Here is a 17,478-nt window from a genome sequence, read left to right as displayed (position 1 = left end):
TCGTGATACCTCTCTCATTGCAGGGACATAACGGTAGATTCAGAAGAAAAAAAATTTCGAGAGATTTTTTACAGTTTATTTGTGACAAGAATCCGAGTCGAAATTGCCTCAGGCCCTCAAGTCCGATCAGCATTGGCTTAGGTAAAAGTCAGGTTTCCCTGATTTGGGGATTCCTGGCGAGATACTGATCAAGATCTAATTGTCTCTCAGGTCCTGCACCCCTAGGGACATGTCTCCACCACGTCCTCAGGTGGGAAGCATTAACTTTGTCTTGAGAAGATTTTTTATGAGACATACATCAGGTACTCTAGTGGATCGAATCCCAAAAGATATCATCCCCTAAACTTTCCCAATAAATTCTGTAATCGATGAGCGAATGGGGAACAAAAGGCCTCGTTGATAAGGGGTTAAATGATCAATGAGGAAAAGTAACTTAATTCGAATGATCCAGTGACACAAAAAATAAATATATCCCATCGAATGATATTTAACCTCCGGCTTTGCATGAAATTGATTATTCATCATTTATCAATATTCCAGGTAAAAATATCAATCAGCAGGAAGAATAAAATTACCCGTTAATTCATACGTCATAGTCATAAAAAATATACAAAAAGACTAAAAACGTCTAATTAATAATAAAATGTGTTCATATAAAAACATTCAATTTGCCAACAAATGTCCGAATGACGAAGGATAATTCTTTTTAAAAAATCACGACAATCCCCTTTTTATATCCCTATAAAATTATTGAGTAAGTTGATTGAAGTCCTCAAACTCATGATAGTTACATCAGACCAGCTAACGAATGAAAATTCCCCTCAATTTCTAATGAACGGGGATTTTCTCCGACAAAATAAAATTAATCTTCGCCTAGTCAGAAAAAATAAATCACCTCATCCCCCATAAATTCGTCTCCACTCCAGCGATTCCACGTAAATAAAATACATATACCCCCATTACCCAGTCGGTGTATTCAGCCCATTCGCCAGATAATATCGAGGTGGAAAGTCAACGTGGCAGAGCGCCTCCTCGAGTCAGAGTGCACTGGACCCATACATGCAGACTCTGTAATTCAAACATTAAGTGTATACCTCTTCTCAACCACGTGTTTGCTCATCCCTGGTTAGTCTCCTTGTTCTGTTCTTCCATATGGTATGATAGCCAATCCTTTCATTCACTCCATCCTTCATCCTCCTTGTTCCACTCTCACTGAGTCCAATTTGCCCCTTCTCCCACTGCCCTTCCTACTTCTCGTTCTCCTTCTCAGGCCTCACTCCTCGATTCCACCGATAGATCGGGAAACGATGGGGGCTATTAGCGCCGCGTGTGAAAGGGAAAGCTAGTGGCTCTCGGCAACACGACCGAAGGAGATGAGGAAAGAAGGAGGACGAATCGACCCGGTGCGGGTCTCCAAGGCACGAAAGACTCTCACCTCTTGGGACCTAGAGACGTTACGTCGGCTGAAAAAGCGTTTTATTCCCGTTGTCTTTTGCTCTGTGCATTCACCTATTTCAAATCCATATCGGTCATCATTGGAGGAGGAAGGGAGGACTCGCTGTTGAATAATCCAATTAGGGGGATATCCGTGGAGATGAGTGGTGGCATTTTCTCGAGCAGAAAAATTGAAAGAAATTTTTTGCCAAAATAACCCTTTCCATTGGTAAACGTGGACTTTCAGAATTTTTTTATACAATTGATTTTGAAGCAATAATATCTTATTTATGGAAAATTTTACCCTTGTGGCACAGTAATTCTTATCTACGTTTCAAGATAATATGTAGGTAAGTAAATTCTACCCTTGTCGAACAGTGAAAATTGAGAAACCACTGGTAGGATAGAAATTATTAGACCAAAAGTTGGGAGAAATTACTGTAGTGAGAGGGTAAAGTTTGAGGTAGATGAGATATTATTTATTATAACCAAAACCATATTTTTACAACGACAAATGATAGTAGATATTTATAGACCAAATATTTCTGAAAAAATATGTTTCACAAATGGAAGTGGTAATTTTTTGCAAAATTTCTAAGTAGATGTAGAATTTTTCATTATACGTGAAGTTGCTACATGGTTGTAATGGGGATAAAGAAAATCAATTCAAAGGCTATTCGTAATTTCGTTTCGATGTCTCTGAAGAGTCGACGATCTATCATTCAAAGCTCATCTAATTTGGTAATGGAAATCCAATTTTCTTTTCCATGAATAAATTATGATTTTTGAATATTTATAGTTAACTATGTATAATTACTTCGTTCTGCCAATCAGAGCGCAGTAGTTATACCTAGCTAGCAATTTTTCCTTCGAAATTTTCTCACACGTTCCTACTTTAAAATATTGCACTGTGATTGATGACAATTCGATTGAGTGAAATATTCAGTTATGATACTCCGAGGGTCTGATAATCTCTGGGTATTTCGGGAAAGCTACGATGCTTCTTAGCATCATGTGGGTGCAGTTTCACAGCATCACTGTCAACATGTATGCCAATGTCTCAGGTTTCGTCAATTATATAGAATCGGCACAAAATAGATTGAGGACAAGAAAATTATCGCCACTTTCACAGGCAGAGGACCTTTGAATGAAGAGGAAAAATTAAATAAACAGATTCGCTCTTTCACCCACATGAGCCGAATATTCTTTCCATCGGGACCTTGACCCTGCGCTATCTGCATCCCTCATGATATTCAGAGAATTCCGAAGGTCGAAAGGTGTTTAGAGGGGAATTTTTTCAGGTCTAATTGCGACAGATGAGGTGCGGTGTCCGGGGTCGAGGTAAATCATTGTACACTAGATTCGATGAACACATCATTAGCGCAATATTTCCAATGTGTTTAATATGATGATATTTTTACATACGACATACATTTTTGATAAATGTTATCATGAGCGTCAAAACTAAAATCATCGTCTCCTCCGTTTTATCTCGAAATTCAATAAAAATTACTATGTGATGATTGATTTTAATTCTTCTACGATGGGAATTCTTTTAATTGACAGATGGAGAGTCATGAACTTCACTTCAGGCCTCCCACTGCACCCGTCTGGAAAAAAATCACATTACGGAATAAATGGGGTAAAAAATTTCGACGAGTGTGAAGGACGGAAAACGATTCACTGGTGTAGTGAGTTCTTCAAGTACACGATTAGAAAAATTTAGCCCGTACGTATTACGTAGAGAATTTGACATTACGACGTGTGTAAAAGGCAAGCAGTGCACATATCATCGTGCGTAATTCCTCATTTATCGCACGGAGTAATGGCAAATCGTAGACTATTGAATCGGTTGTTAATTTGATAAATCGAAACTGTTGCCAAGCCTGCAATAAAAGTCAACCTTTAAGAACAATAATTTCTACATAAATAGAAATGAAAAATCTACTAAAGATGGGAACTTTTACTCAGCCGGAGGAAGTTTGTGTATAGACCCGGTCATTTAAATAATACGAAGAAGAAAACAGACGAAGAATAAAATTTAATTGCTACACATGAGGTAATATTTCACGTAAAACCGGTCAACCTCACACGTACGAGATAAAAATAAAGAAAATATGACTGATGATGTACCTTTACGAAACCGTCTGATGGATCCAAACGACACGCACTTTTATCAAAATTTCTCGGCACGTGGACATTTTAAATTTCGCAGAATAAACTATCTGTACAACTTCTACAATCCACAAACAACTTCCCTCCATCCAGGAAGTATGAACGAGCTAAAAATTAAAACTCCCGTCTAATGAATTAATTTTCATTCAATAAAATAAACCAGAAAATATGGTAAAGTGCCTTTGGCATACCGACAGCAGGCGGTCTGAAACAAGAAAAGTTCCCCCAACAGATAGAGATAACAAAAATCATTCTGTCCCACGAGGACATGCTGAAACGCAGGACTGGAATATATCAGATACACCGAACTTTCTCCACCGATAGATTTTTCAAATTTAAACTTATACATCGAAGCAAGTTGCATCTTACGTGCTGTTTTCATCGTGCGTATGTTACCGAGTGAGTTCAGAAATTAACGTTAATATCCAAGTTATACGAGTAATACACATGTCTTGATGCGCAAGGAGAAGAAGACGCGTACGATTGGGCACGACCTTTTCCTATTCGTTTGAAATAAAAAAAAAAAATGCCATCATTTGGTTCTCGTAGTATCGGTTAGGTAAGTACCTTCATTACACCCCTGTCAGTACAATGTTTCACATGCCATCTGTCACGATAGTATACGCTTTAATGGCACCTGCCCACCTTGTTGCACCCCTCCTCCCCTCCGCCGCAACCCCTAGCCATGTCCTCGGTCTGGCTAGCAAGAGGAACAGGAAAATATTATGAAAAATGAAACGATTACGTCATCGTCCGTCTTTTTTGGGGAATAAAACCAGTTCATCGAATCAATATTTTATTCCGAATATCAATGGCCCCCATCTTGGATGTTCATAAATTAAAAATAAGTGACATTTCACTCATCCCGACTTCAGCTTCACTTTCCGCTTTTTTTTTTTTTGTTCTTGTCGTCAATACTGACGAAGTGAAGGATGGAGAGAAAGCATGATAGATAGCCATTTCTCATTGTCTGGTCATATTCGATACTCCAACAATTGTCTTGTTGTTTTTTCAATATTAAAAAAACATGGGAATAACCTACTTCATTAGACATTCCATGGATTTTTTTTTTCGAATTCAGCGTGTCGAGTAGACACGTGTTAAAAATCGAAAGAGAACAATCATGAACTATTGGGGATCACTGGGGATTCATATAATTGTATTTTTTGGTGGAAGTCATGATTCGGGTTGATGAGAGAAAATTATGGTGATTCTCAATTAATGTCCTAGTCTTCTGTTCTTAATTCACTGGAAATACAAAAAAAAATAATTTTATATTTTTTTTGTGGAGTTTTCAAGGACGATCTCTCCATGATTAAACATTTCGTCCAGTTTTGACGGACAAGCGTATGCAAAATGAGGCTAATTAATTGTAGACTTCAATTAAGTGGCGATTCGTGGAATTTCAGTTGCAATTCAGACATTTTTTTGAATTATATTTTACTCGCGAATTGTGTTTTGAAATTGCAGTCTTCCCTTTCTTTTTCGTTCCTTTTATTGAAATTCTTCTCTTACCATTGACATCCAGGAAAATTTGCGGTAAATTGTCGATAAATTGTAAGGTCGAAGAACATTACAAGGACGTGATTTCCTTGAATCCTTCTCCCGCCAAAATTTCTCCCCCGATGTTCCTTCAACCCCTTATAACCATTACAATTTTTCTCATGCAATCATTTTCGAGGTGATCACCCCTTCAAAGCAAGTACACATACAAAAATGATAAGTGTCAAGCAAGTGTATATACAAACGAAACGTGTCAACGAAATACTCATTTAATTCAATAAAAAAATACATCAATAATTTCAACGCAAGTAATTCAGTATAAAATAATTTTCCCGCATTGACTGCCTCCCAGTAGAGCCCCCACCCCACCCCCAACCGCCGAAAATCTATTCCCTAAATTAAAGACAAGTTTTCGGGCAGAATTAGCCATTTCCACGTTCCCCTGCTTCTCACAGGATCGCGAGTAAGTCCCCAGCCTAAGATCCTGTTGCCCCAGAGCTCAGCCTCCGTAAGACCCCGCGCCTCACAACCCCTCCATTCCCACTTACGTTTGAAAATCATTTACAAAAGTGCACATACACAATTCCCCCCACCGTACCTTGAGCCTCAGTGCATAGCAAAGCGAGAGGTGAAGGGCCAGAGAGCGAAGTGGGAGTGGGTGAGTCGACCTCTGACCCAGGGTAAGGCGCGGGGGACCTTGCCAGTGTTCTCTCATGTACACATAATGCTTCATGTATCCACCAGCATCACTACCATCACCACCACTATCATCACAATTCACCAATACACGTACAATTCAACATCAAAAATCCCAGACAGCGTGCATAGCGGTACAAACTACTTGTTACCATCAACTACTTCCCCCCTCGTGTATGTGATACTAAACCGCTTTACTCCCTCCAACACAATCACGAAAATTTTATAAAACCTCTACGACTCGCCTTTCACTTTGTGAAGAGACGCGACGAGAGTTTGCCATGGGATGTTGATGATCATTGGTGGTGGATTACAGGTATATCCCACTCTTTTTTTTTTTTTTATTTCACATTTTTAATACAAGAGAAATAGGAGAGAGGTGCCACTAACATCCCGGGGAGTGCCTCTTGCCTACCTGCAACTATTATCATATTATAGCAAATCTTTCGTGTTTGTGCGCTAAATAAAAAAAAAATGAGGAATTTAATGCGCCGAAGCACAAGCGTTCATAACGCCTCGGGATATTTCACAGTTTTTTTTTAATCATCATGTCCACGATTTCTTCAATCTCCCAACTAATCTTATTTTACATCGATGCGTCAGTGATTCCATTGAAGATCGACAAGTCACTTTGCATTAATTGCCACCTGTTGGACAAGTGGTCAGAAGTGAAAATTTTCTCATTTCTCTGAACACACAATGGACGATTGCTAATGACGATTTTTTATTTTTTTATGTCAATCGGTAAGCAAATTGTTGAAATTTCTACACAGGATTAATATTTCATTGAGAATGATATACGTGAATGATAATTTATTATTGCAGATAAATAATTCGGTATTGGTGCAATACTTGTCTGGCAGTTGTGAATTAATTCTCGAGATTTTTTTTTCATTTTATATCTATTTATAAACGAGCGAAGATGGTTGTGAACTGAGGAGAACCAACGTATCACGAGGTGAGAGGTAAAGAAGAAGTCAAAGACGTTGGGATTCTCGACGTTCGCCTTCCACATAGTCGATGGGGCAGATGCTGTTAAGTATGCAGATTGCAGGTACCCAATAAAGGAGTCGATAGTGAGTTGAGAGCGCAAACGACAAGTCAACGCGACCTGAATGCCACTTGGATAAGTTCTTTTTTTTTCTCTCCTCATCCTCGCATTTGATACTTTTTCTTGAATTTTTTTCCTGCATCCTCTTTCTCCTCTCATTCCCAGGTATCGTGTCTTCCTCTGTGAGAGATATCTTCGATGACTACTTGCGGGTTGCGAGACAGGTCAGGGCTTGTCATGTATCATCCAGAATGCTAGAAATCAATTTAAATGCTTTTTCCGCGCAATTTTATGAGTATAAAATTGTCCGAGTAATTCTTTCATTAGGAAAGCATTTACTATGCACTTATCTATTTTTATTTCCTCAATTAAATGCATTGAGGGATTTGGAAATATGAGGATGTCTCATGATGTTGGTACTCAAGTTACTCGAGGTATTTGTACGGTTTGTCTGAATGAGAGAAACAAAAAATCATCTCCAACGACAATACCGAGACGACTGGTGGAGTTACATTAGAAAATAGTCGGTAAATGCGCACCTCTGGAGCTGTAATTATCATCTCTCCCAAGGGCCTATCCCACGCTATTCCGAGTGAAGTGGGACAGCAGACTGGCGTGCGCGTAGACGATTAGAGGATCTAAATATTCCGGTGAAGAAGAAAAAATTGAGGAAACGAGTGAGCCAAGATGAGTTCGGAAATGATTTTTTGTTAATTTTTTTTATTGTCAATTCTACGTACTGCCCTTGTAACTGGTGATTTTGTGGGATTTGTGAAAAGTCGTTATGACATCATAAAAACATCAATTTCAAGGTGGTCCTAAAGATATCGAAGCAACATTTACAGTTTCCAAGTGGAGATTTTCAAATGTTCATTTTGTCAACTGAATTACGAGAGAATCATCTGGATGAAGTCTTGAGTGTCTGATTGATAAACCTTCGCGGCCTTTTCCCTCACCCTAAATGTATTTTTGCTAACAAATTACCCATTTTCTTCTTTCTGAATGGAATATTTCAGTTGTTGCACATGTTGTAATGTTCGAACCTGTTGAGAGCAGAGATATTGTGGGACATTTCCGTCCAGAGACTCGATAATTCGATCTGCTATGCGCCCATAATCCAAACGATTTAAGCTTCATGCGTGAGAAGGGATTTAATTAGTAATCTATAATCAATCACTCCCTGAAAATTACTCAATTCAGTGGCGAAATACTGCACCAATAATTCCATTCATGTTATTTATAAATTTTAAACAAGCTGTAATGAACACATTAGCACGTATGAAAAAATCCTACAAAATATTATCTAGAAAATATTATAGAGGATCGATAGTTCTACAGACCATCAAAGACCCCGTCGACGTCATTTTCCTTTACATGAAAATTGAAGATGAATTGAAGATGAATTTTGCAGATAATGAAAATTTCTTTTTAAAATATGGAAAAGTAGTGAAGCCTTCATGAATTCGAATTATACATGCTATACATGACGTAGCGATGTAAATCGATATTTTATCTGTTATTACAGAAATATATCAATAGAATTGGATCAATGGAGAGAGAAAGATTGAGGGATTGAATGAATTTTTTATTCGATATGAACATGTTTAGATATTTTTAAGTGGAGAAGCGCCGTTTCATATCAAGAAATGTTCGAGAAACGAAAGGGGAAAAATGGCAAGAATGGATAGATTTTTTATGCCATCCCGAGAAAGAAATGAAATAAAAGAAGAAATAGACAATGGAAGCGTGGGCGCACACCAGGCATCGTCGAACCCTAACCCGAGGTGATCCCATATTCCATTCTCTTCTGTTATCCACCTTCGGGTTACCTTACGTCGTCGATGCCAGTTGTAACCCACCTCCTCCGCCTCCCGGAACACTTCGCCACATCTCAGGATGATTTTTTTTTTCCTTTTGAACGGAGCGCACATAGTCGGTTAGGCATAGAGTGCACCTATAACACAGGCCTAGCCTTCTTCATAGCTTATACGCCTCACCTCTATGTCTCTAACCTGCACCTTTCAGATATTTTCTTCTTATGCCGCGGCTTGAGATCTGCCCCGGGTCTCCGAGGTTGTGAAATTGCACGACGAGTCGTACTCTGATGGTTTTTTTAATGATGTTTTCTTTGTCGAGGGGGAAATTGCAAAGATATGTTCGACATTTTTTTGCGCTCTCCTTCGGGTTTTAGAATTACGTCAATGAAAAATTGAAAGTTTTGGGAAACACCGTAAACGGAACGATTTGTTGTAAAAAAAAGGAAATTGGTTGGAAAATTCTATTGGACTTTTATTGACATTTCTAGTGATGATTGATTGATTCATTTTCATAAAACAGTGATTTGCCTTTCATCAATGTTTTGATTGAACAAAAAGTATTTGATTTGTGGTATATAAATCTTTATGAGAAGCGTTTATTTTTTTTTATAATATAAATCTAATTTTTCGTAAATGATTTGTAGCCTGGAGAGAAACGAGTATATAATTTCCTGATGTTTCCGTTCTTACTCAACATTTCATAAATCAGGAGGAACAGAAAATAGATGAAGCCGTAAATTACGATTTCACAAAATTTCTTCATCATATCAGATGAAAAATCCAAAATTCAAAATTTCCAGATAACCAGTCCCTTCTAATATATTCACGTTAACATTACTTCATTCAGAATTTAATATGAGCGCATTTTACTAAATTTCAAATTCAGTAATAAATTCAGAAGAGCGACGTATTCTCATTCCAAATTCTACTTCCTATAGGAATGATCGCGTTGTATGTGTGGGAGCGAGACGCACATTCTTTATATTTTGCAGGGCATATACCCAGATCGACAGTTATTTAGGATTATCCCAGAAATATCTGCGATCAATAACGACTATAATGACAAGTATGAAAAAATTGAGCTCATGCGAACCACTTATAATATTAACAGAACGAAGAAACCGGTGGGAGTAAAAATTCCCGATGGTGTTACAGAAAATTTCCGCTGAGTCTCGGTTCCCCAGGAAATTCAGGCAATAGCGCTATTGAGGCTAGAATGTACTTAAAATAAGTGGACATTGCTATAGATATTATTTTAATACGACAACATTCACTGCAGGCTCATCTCGAATGTATTAACCGAATGCCTCGTTCTGAGTAATTGAATTAAATCTCTCTCCCAGTGATATTTCCTTTTTTAATTGCCCCCCAGTGAAAAAATCATCCCCGAGATATAAAATGAATAATTACCCTCCCATCCCCGCTAATCATAATTATCCCTTCTATTTTAGATGATTTGCTACCATCCTTGGAAACACTAATAATTTAATATACTGCAGATTTATTCACGTACAGGTGCTAAGCCTGTTCGACAAGTTTTCAAAACGCTTCGTACACATCCACACGTAGTTATAAATATGATTCGAAATGAAAAAAAAAGCTGAGAATTTATAGCGTAAAGCTTTCGCTGATTTGCCGCTGGGGAAAGTCATTTGGCGAGTTAACTTCGAACCGCTTTTAATAATATTCCCTCATAATAAAGCGGAGTCATTTCCGAAGATGAGTTAACACCTCACCGCCGACGCCATCACCTCCCCCATCCACCCCCCTCAAAGCACCGTAAGCCTTCATTTGATTAATCTATATTATTGTTAAATGTGTGTATGTGTGGTATCATAATGACATTCGAAAGTGACGGAGACGAGCAATTATGACGAAAAAGAGAGTAGAATGCTTTTGAAAAATTCTAGGGGAAAATGAGCTATGTCAACTAGGCGCAGCCTATTCGTAGAATACGAGTGATGATTATAGACACACACAGACGAATGAAGAAAGGCGATATACCGAGAGGGATTGACCTGTTGTACTCGAGGATGATCGCGATAACGAAACAATCGAACGGTACGCCACACTTGTACCGCCCTGTAGGCACTTTTAAACGGCGAACCTCGTCGATGTTGCGACATTAGACATCGCGGCTTGCATTAGAGATAACGAGAGGATGGCTTCAATATTTTTTTTGTCTTACTGATTCAATTTGATTATTATCGATGAATAAATTCAATCGATTGATTCAATTATGTGATGATAAAGAAGCTTAGTGGGTAGGGGAATGAACAAATCATCATTAATCATTTGGTAATCTAATAGAAAATTGTTGGAGGAAGAAATCAATTGAAAATTTCATCATTTTGAATTTATCAGTTTTCATTGAATATCACGGTGGAGTCCAACTTGTTGGTCTTGAAATTCCAAGAATTGGTAGAAATTACTGACGATCCTCATCACGATCTTCTGGATGAGGTATTGATAATAAAAAACTACTTTATTATCATTCTTGTTGCAGTGTTGTGAAAGAAAGTGAGTCGAAGAATTTTATCAACGCGAAATAAGAATTTATTCGTCATAAGTTATCTACGGAAGCTGTTAAAAGGACAGGTAGGGAAATTAGCGAGATTCTGGTGTCTCTGGGGTGATTAGATGCGAAGGGTAATATCAGAGAATCGCTTCCGTGATTGATAAGACTATCGACGAGGACACTTTCTTGATTATTAATTCCAGAACCCGATCTCGAAGATTTTGTCCAAGAGCATCTAGCTGGGCTCAAGCAATTAAATTGTGCTGAGTAGTTGACCCGGATTCGATATGAATGAGGATGGATTTTCGTGAAAACACATCCGCGTAGACTAATAAGATTCCACGAAATAAAACAGGCGGAAAAATATTACCACGTAATGGGTTATATGGATGTGTCTACGCATGAACTCTGTTCAATGGACAGTCACATGCAGGAAATCACACTTTGTGGAGATTTACTGCAATCACTATCAGGATTTTACGACGAAGCTTCGCCAGTGTGATGCTATGCATGAAGTTTGATTAACTATGTAGAAAGAAGTTAAAGACGATACCGATATTCGCACGTTTTTATTTGAGTCTTGTGATGTATTTTGCAATTTCGTTCATTCGTTTTAATTATCGGGCTTCTGATGAGTTCTTTATCGGATATTACATCTTAAGTATATTAAATTATATATAAAAAATCTCCATCAATGCCATTATTTGTAATAGCTATAAATGAGTTCAACATTCAGCGCGGTCGATTCAATTCAGTTGAATGTACTAATATGAAATGATATTCTATAAAAAAAATAATTTGCGAAAGGTCAGTTGGAAGATTGTGGCGGTGAAGTGGAAGTAGAGCGGGCTTTTATTTTCCAGCTTTAACTATAGCTAAATATTATAGTTTGTATCCTAATCATGAAATAAATGGACGTAAATAAGATCGGACTCTGGTTGGTGTAAATGAATGTTTGAGTCATCCCTCTGACCCTTACGAATCCTCCCGGCTTATGATTTTCCTTCCAGGAGCAATTCTGTGGCGAAGTGCAGTGGAATTAGACATTTTTATTAGGATTTTTCGAAAATCGTTATTCTCCAAAATTCATCTTTACATCGATACTAGAAAAAACCACATTTTTGAAAACTCATCTATCCTTGTTCTGCGTATTTCAACAAAAAACCTGTCAGTCTTGTATCGAGACACTCAAATTTATCTAAAATTCTCCCCGAAAAGCTCTCTCGATGAATTTCCATGAAGTCTTTTCCCCCGAAAAGCGTCTCTAACAAAATCCCCGTAAAGTAATGAAAAAATTGAATAAAAAAATTAGAGTTGAGTTAGAGTTGTGTATTAGAGACAACTTGATTGGTTTTTTTTCCCACTTTTTTCTGCATCACTCCTTTGTCTCAACTCCTTCGTCCTTTCCCAGAACCCCCCCTTCGATTTTTTTAAAACCACCCAATGCGTGCCACACGGAATGATTTCGTCATGGAGCACCCTGAGACCCATGGCAAATTCGAATGTATTCGCCTTCCATATAATTCCTTAGTCTCAACTATTGCCTCCCTCCCTCCGTTCGACAACGGCGTGAAACCGAGCAAAGGTCGTATCTTCGCGCCTTTGGTGGTGCTCGCTTGTAGTTAAGAAACCTCACGATCTTTTAGTGTAGGTAAAATCGATTGGAGATGTCTTGGCTTTTGAATATATACGTACAGATTTTATGCCTCTTCCGCGCGTGCACACGAGGACGAAACTTACAGTTGATGCCAAGAGGTCATACCCGAGTAAAGAGCCGCCGTTGGCAGTTGTACAATTTTCCTATCCTCTCGTTTTTAACTCTTTTCAACTTCTTTTTGCCGTTCACCCGAAGGGGGCTGCAAATCTACCCAGCCAATGGGTAACGCTCACAACCATTGCGTTAACATTTGTGGAATGTTTTGAATTAGTGATGAGAGAGGATTACAACGTTTGTGATTTATACGTAAGAAACTTTATTATTAATCTGATTTATGGGGAGGATTATTTAACATTGAAAAGGACTGGACGGTTATAAAATGAAAGCGAAAATGTGGACAAATCTTATTCTATGAATTATTCTCATCTCATCCTTGGGGGGATAATGTGAGGCAAACGAGTCAACGGCTGACCCTCACCGTCTTTAAAATTGATCTCCATTTTTTTCTGCCATTGGGGGCTAGAAAAACTATCCCTCAATTTTTTAGATTTTTTTCGACAGCTCCGTGCGTACATATAATTTCTTTTTTCATTTTTTTTTTCAATAACTAGGGGAATTCACGCAAGTGGCTGAAGACGTCAAATCAGATGGGTTTTCTCTTCGGGAATTTTATTTTAAAAATCTTTAAAATAAAACTAGATTCAAGGCAAAGGGCCAGCCTGTATCAGTGAGATCTTCTGATCAGACGAGATCCATTTGCAAGAGAGTGAGGGTCAGCCGTCGACTAATCAGCACAGAATATCGCACTTTATCAATTCTTTTAAGACTATTTGACTCATGGTGACCACATCTTTGAATACCTTCGATCGTTAGATGATGAATATTCACGAAAGAAAGATGTCTCCACATTTCAGCAACGCTCTCTACCCCTCCTGCCCTTTCAATTCTTAAATAGGGAGGTAACATCTCTAGTTTTCCAGAAAAGATACAAATTGAGTGAGTTTAGAAAGTTGATCCTCGGTAAGGGTGGTGGGACTCGGGGTGAACTGCTCCTTCTCTATCTTGCAAGGTTTCACTGTTGTGTCGTCGAGGCTCCACCCCCGATCTAGAACTGATTGTTTAGTGTCTTCCAGCGACTGTCCGACCATTCCCGCAAGGACAGACAAATCTAATGACGAGTAGGCTTCGGAGACTAATGACATCGCCCTCTCACGAACATTTTCTGGAAAGGGTTGAACAAACAAAGTGACTTGATATCTAAAAATAAACGGAAAAAAGATTTACCTTTTAATGCAAGCATGATATCCCGGACATCATCACTCCATTCACGATTGAGTGCTGTATGCACTGCTGGCCAGTCCCTCTGCCACATTTTCTGTCCAACATTCCAAATTTGTGAGAGTTCTTGACAGTTAGTCTTGGCAGCGTCTGGTATTCTCTTCCACAGAAACTTGGCGTTGCACAAGTCATTCTGATGAAGATAAACTGCCAGTAGCTGAGAGTAAACATGGACTGAAGCTGCTCCAGTTGCTGCCTGCAATTAACAAATTGACCACTCATTATTCTCGATTGATTAAGAGGTCTAACAAATTGTTTATCTATTTACAAATTACCAACTTTCGATTCCCTTTACACACTAGTGAATTTCACGATCTGAATGAGGTTGTCAAACGAAAATTGTGAGGAACCAAAGTAAATGCGAAAAAGGTTTTTATCAAGATATATTTAATTTTTCAGCATTTTATTTGCTTTACCGGTGCAATAACATAACCTATCAAACGGAAACGTCAACTCACCTCGAGCTCAGCCTTCTCGAGATCAGCAATAAGTTTGTTAACTTCGTTTAATACCATACTGATGATATTCCAAGTTCAACGATTTATCGCAAAACGCTAATAACTAACAGCAACGGAGCAACTTCTTATAATTAAAAAATGATAACAAAGCAGAACAGGGGTTTGACGGTACCATCCGTGTACTGTCTGACTAGTGCTGCCCCGGTGGCTGAATTAAAAACCTTCCAGTAACTGGCAAGACCTTACCGACTACTAGGAATCCAAGCGAAATCTATTTTACCGACGACATAATAATTATGATAACTTATGGATCCGTTCTCCAGATCAGAGTACGCCATAAATACTTGAAGGTCGTGATTCGGTCAACCACGATCTAATGGAGCAAAGCGAGACAAAAAACTACATTCATCCCCCAATTCATTTGCATTTATATTGCAATTTTTATAACACCTCAGGATGTACTATAAAAATGTAATGAAACACTGGAGAAAGGTATGTTTAATTTCAATGACAACTAGTTGTAATGAAAAAACAAGTAGTCGAGTACGGGAATACAGAGAAGAAATATCATTTTAGAGAATTTCCTTTCATCTTTTAAAAATTAAACAACATGAAGATTTGCGTCTAACTTTGTTATAATTATGCCTAATACATTTTCGAATAATGTCATGGTAACAACACTGATGTTATGAATAACAAATAATATGCTAGATATGAAGGGGTGCGTGTGGAAAATGAAAATAGTGGTATAAGATTTCTTATTAAATGCGAATGGAAGTATTTGTATCTGAATATAACAATGAAATGGAGAAGATTCTAATAATTGATTCATTGAACGTGTTGACGTCTACTGCGTGCAGCTCTCTGTTTGTCGAATCGTAATTCCATCTCTTCCAAGACTCTTGGCGTGTAACGAACCACAAGTTTCACACAGTTGATGGCCTGCTTGAGAAGCTCAACTGCTTTTTCATGATTTTCTCCTTCGACACACTGAGGAGACAAAATTATTGGCGTTTTATTATTCGATAAAAAAATTATTAAGTCAGTAAACGATGCACAGTGATACTCACCACGCCATTGACAGATAGCAGTTGATCTCCGCGTTTCAGACCCCCATTTCTATCAGCAACACCCCCCGGAATTATTCTTGATATGTAAATTGGTGAATTCTGCTCCTTTCCACCCATTACATTGAACCCAAGACCTTCCTCGGTCTTTGGCAGCTCGACGACTCTAGGGTGAGCGTGCCCTTCACTCGCAGCAAATGCTGCCACAGTAGCTTTTGCAGTGGCTGAAGCTCTAACATCCTGCGATCCCTGTAGACAGTAAGAATGGATAGTGAATAAGCTGCAAAGCTTCAATACTAATTAACAAATTAACGGGGCTCTCGCATTTATTTTCTCTCGTTTCTCATGAAAGATTTACGAGTATAAGGATAAGGAGCAACATTGCTTGATAATAAAATGTTGTTTCCAAATTTAGCGAATGAATGAAACCATCAGATTAATGTGATCTCTTAATTTGGATTATAAGACATTTAAAAACATGCGAAAATTTCCATCTGTTGGATAATAAGAGTGGTCTCTTATTTCGGACTCTATAGATGAAATTTTTTGGCTCCACATCTACGTCATAATATGACAAAATTCCCAATAAAGTCACTGGTTTGCAATTTATCAATCTATGGCCCATTAGTTATTTTGAAAAACGTAAAAACCCTCGCCTCATAAGCTGGAGAAGCGAATTCAAGAGGCGCATGTATTCATTATTTTCAAATTTTACCTGTGTGTCCACTGTTTCGTAAACATGCTCGTAAACTTCTCTAACAGCATTGAGAAAATCACTTTGTAAGACTTTCTGCAGTGCAGCTAACTTAGTACTGGGTACTTCACCGCCTAAGTTAGAAGAATAAATAAAAATATATCAGATAAATCAATAGTAAATATTTCGCTTTTTTTCTTATTTTATATGAGAAGAATACACGAATATTGACGGTTTCTTACTCACTTTTCTGTAATTTTTCGAGTAGTTCTATTGCACGTTGAACATCTAAAAAAAATTAATTTCATTATTGGTAAACAGTCGCCATTATTGTAAAACTGGGGCAACAAAGTGCAAGATTTCACAAAAGAGATTTCCCAATTGGCATTACCTCGCTTGAGATTCAGGGGCTCTCCCACAGAAGCCATTTTTGTTAGTTGTATAAAAACCAAGTGTTTTTTGGCTAAAAAATTGATATTATCAAATCGCGAAGACCTTGGGGTGTGGACCAGATAATGACAGGTGATCACTAATGTTTTTCACACCTCGCCGATCTTTCAAGAACACTTGTCGCCATTTTTTCCACTGACAGCCACACTAGGGATACTTTTTTTTTACTAAAGAGCATAAACTAAAATAGAGGCTCACATCCTAGAGGTTAGGCGCCCCTACGTCAACGTTAAGTATCACCCCAGCAGTGAAAGGCGCCACAGTACATTCTGGCAGCTGGCAGCAGAGATATCTAACATTTATGGAGCGGCTTTAACCGCAAAATGTCGTAGCGATGGCAAATGTGCCTGTCGGTAAGGCATCGGCATATCATACTTTGCCGGTGGTTTGTTGACAGACGACATCATGACCTCAATCAAGACAATTTCACGGTGTTTTTTGTGGAAGATCGTGATGAATATCAGAACAACAAATTCTCGTGGTTTTGTTGGATTATTTACACCATTGACATGATTGGCTTCCGGCTGGATGCCGCGTCTAGTTTCAGCATTGCGCCGACGTTTCGCCAACATTGCAGTCTGCATCTTCAGGGCTATGAGCTCCGATGTATGGGGGTAGTC

The 17,478-nt window shown here is 38.3% G+C and overlaps 2 protein-coding genes across 2 annotated transcripts; both read right to left on the bottom strand.

The window, feature by feature from the left end:
• Positions 1-13,143: 13,143 nt before the first annotated feature.
• On the bottom strand, positions 13,144-14,844 carry Csn8 (COP9 signalosome subunit 8). The gene is made up of 3 exons (XM_064138437.1): positions 14,648-14,844; positions 14,136-14,385; positions 13,144-14,073 (listed from the first exon to the last, which is right to left on the bottom strand). The coding sequence occupies exons 1-3, from the start codon at positions 14,702-14,704 to the stop codon at positions 13,820-13,822; spliced, it is 561 nt and encodes a 186-aa protein (XP_063994507.1). The 5' UTR covers positions 14,705-14,844; the 3' UTR covers positions 13,144-13,819.
• A 420-nt stretch (positions 14,845-15,264) lies between these two features.
• On the bottom strand, positions 15,265-16,991 carry LOC135172109 (protein lin-7 homolog C). The gene is made up of 5 exons (XM_064138436.1): positions 16,800-16,991; positions 16,655-16,696; positions 16,430-16,542; positions 15,718-15,963; positions 15,265-15,637 (listed from the first exon to the last, which is right to left on the bottom strand). Exons 1-5 carry the CDS (start codon positions 16,834-16,836, stop codon positions 15,476-15,478), a joined length of 600 nt encoding a protein of 199 aa, XP_063994506.1. The 5' UTR covers positions 16,837-16,991; the 3' UTR covers positions 15,265-15,475.
• Between the last annotated feature and the right edge of the window lie 487 nt (positions 16,992-17,478).

This window comes from Diachasmimorpha longicaudata, unplaced genomic scaffold (assembly GCF_034640455.1).
Source record: "Diachasmimorpha longicaudata isolate KC_UGA_2023 unplaced genomic scaffold, iyDiaLong2 ctg00000164.1, whole genome shotgun sequence".
NCBI lineage: Eukaryota > Metazoa > Arthropoda > Insecta > Hymenoptera > Braconidae > Diachasmimorpha > Diachasmimorpha longicaudata.
This window is presented reverse-complemented; position numbering and strand designations above follow the sequence as displayed.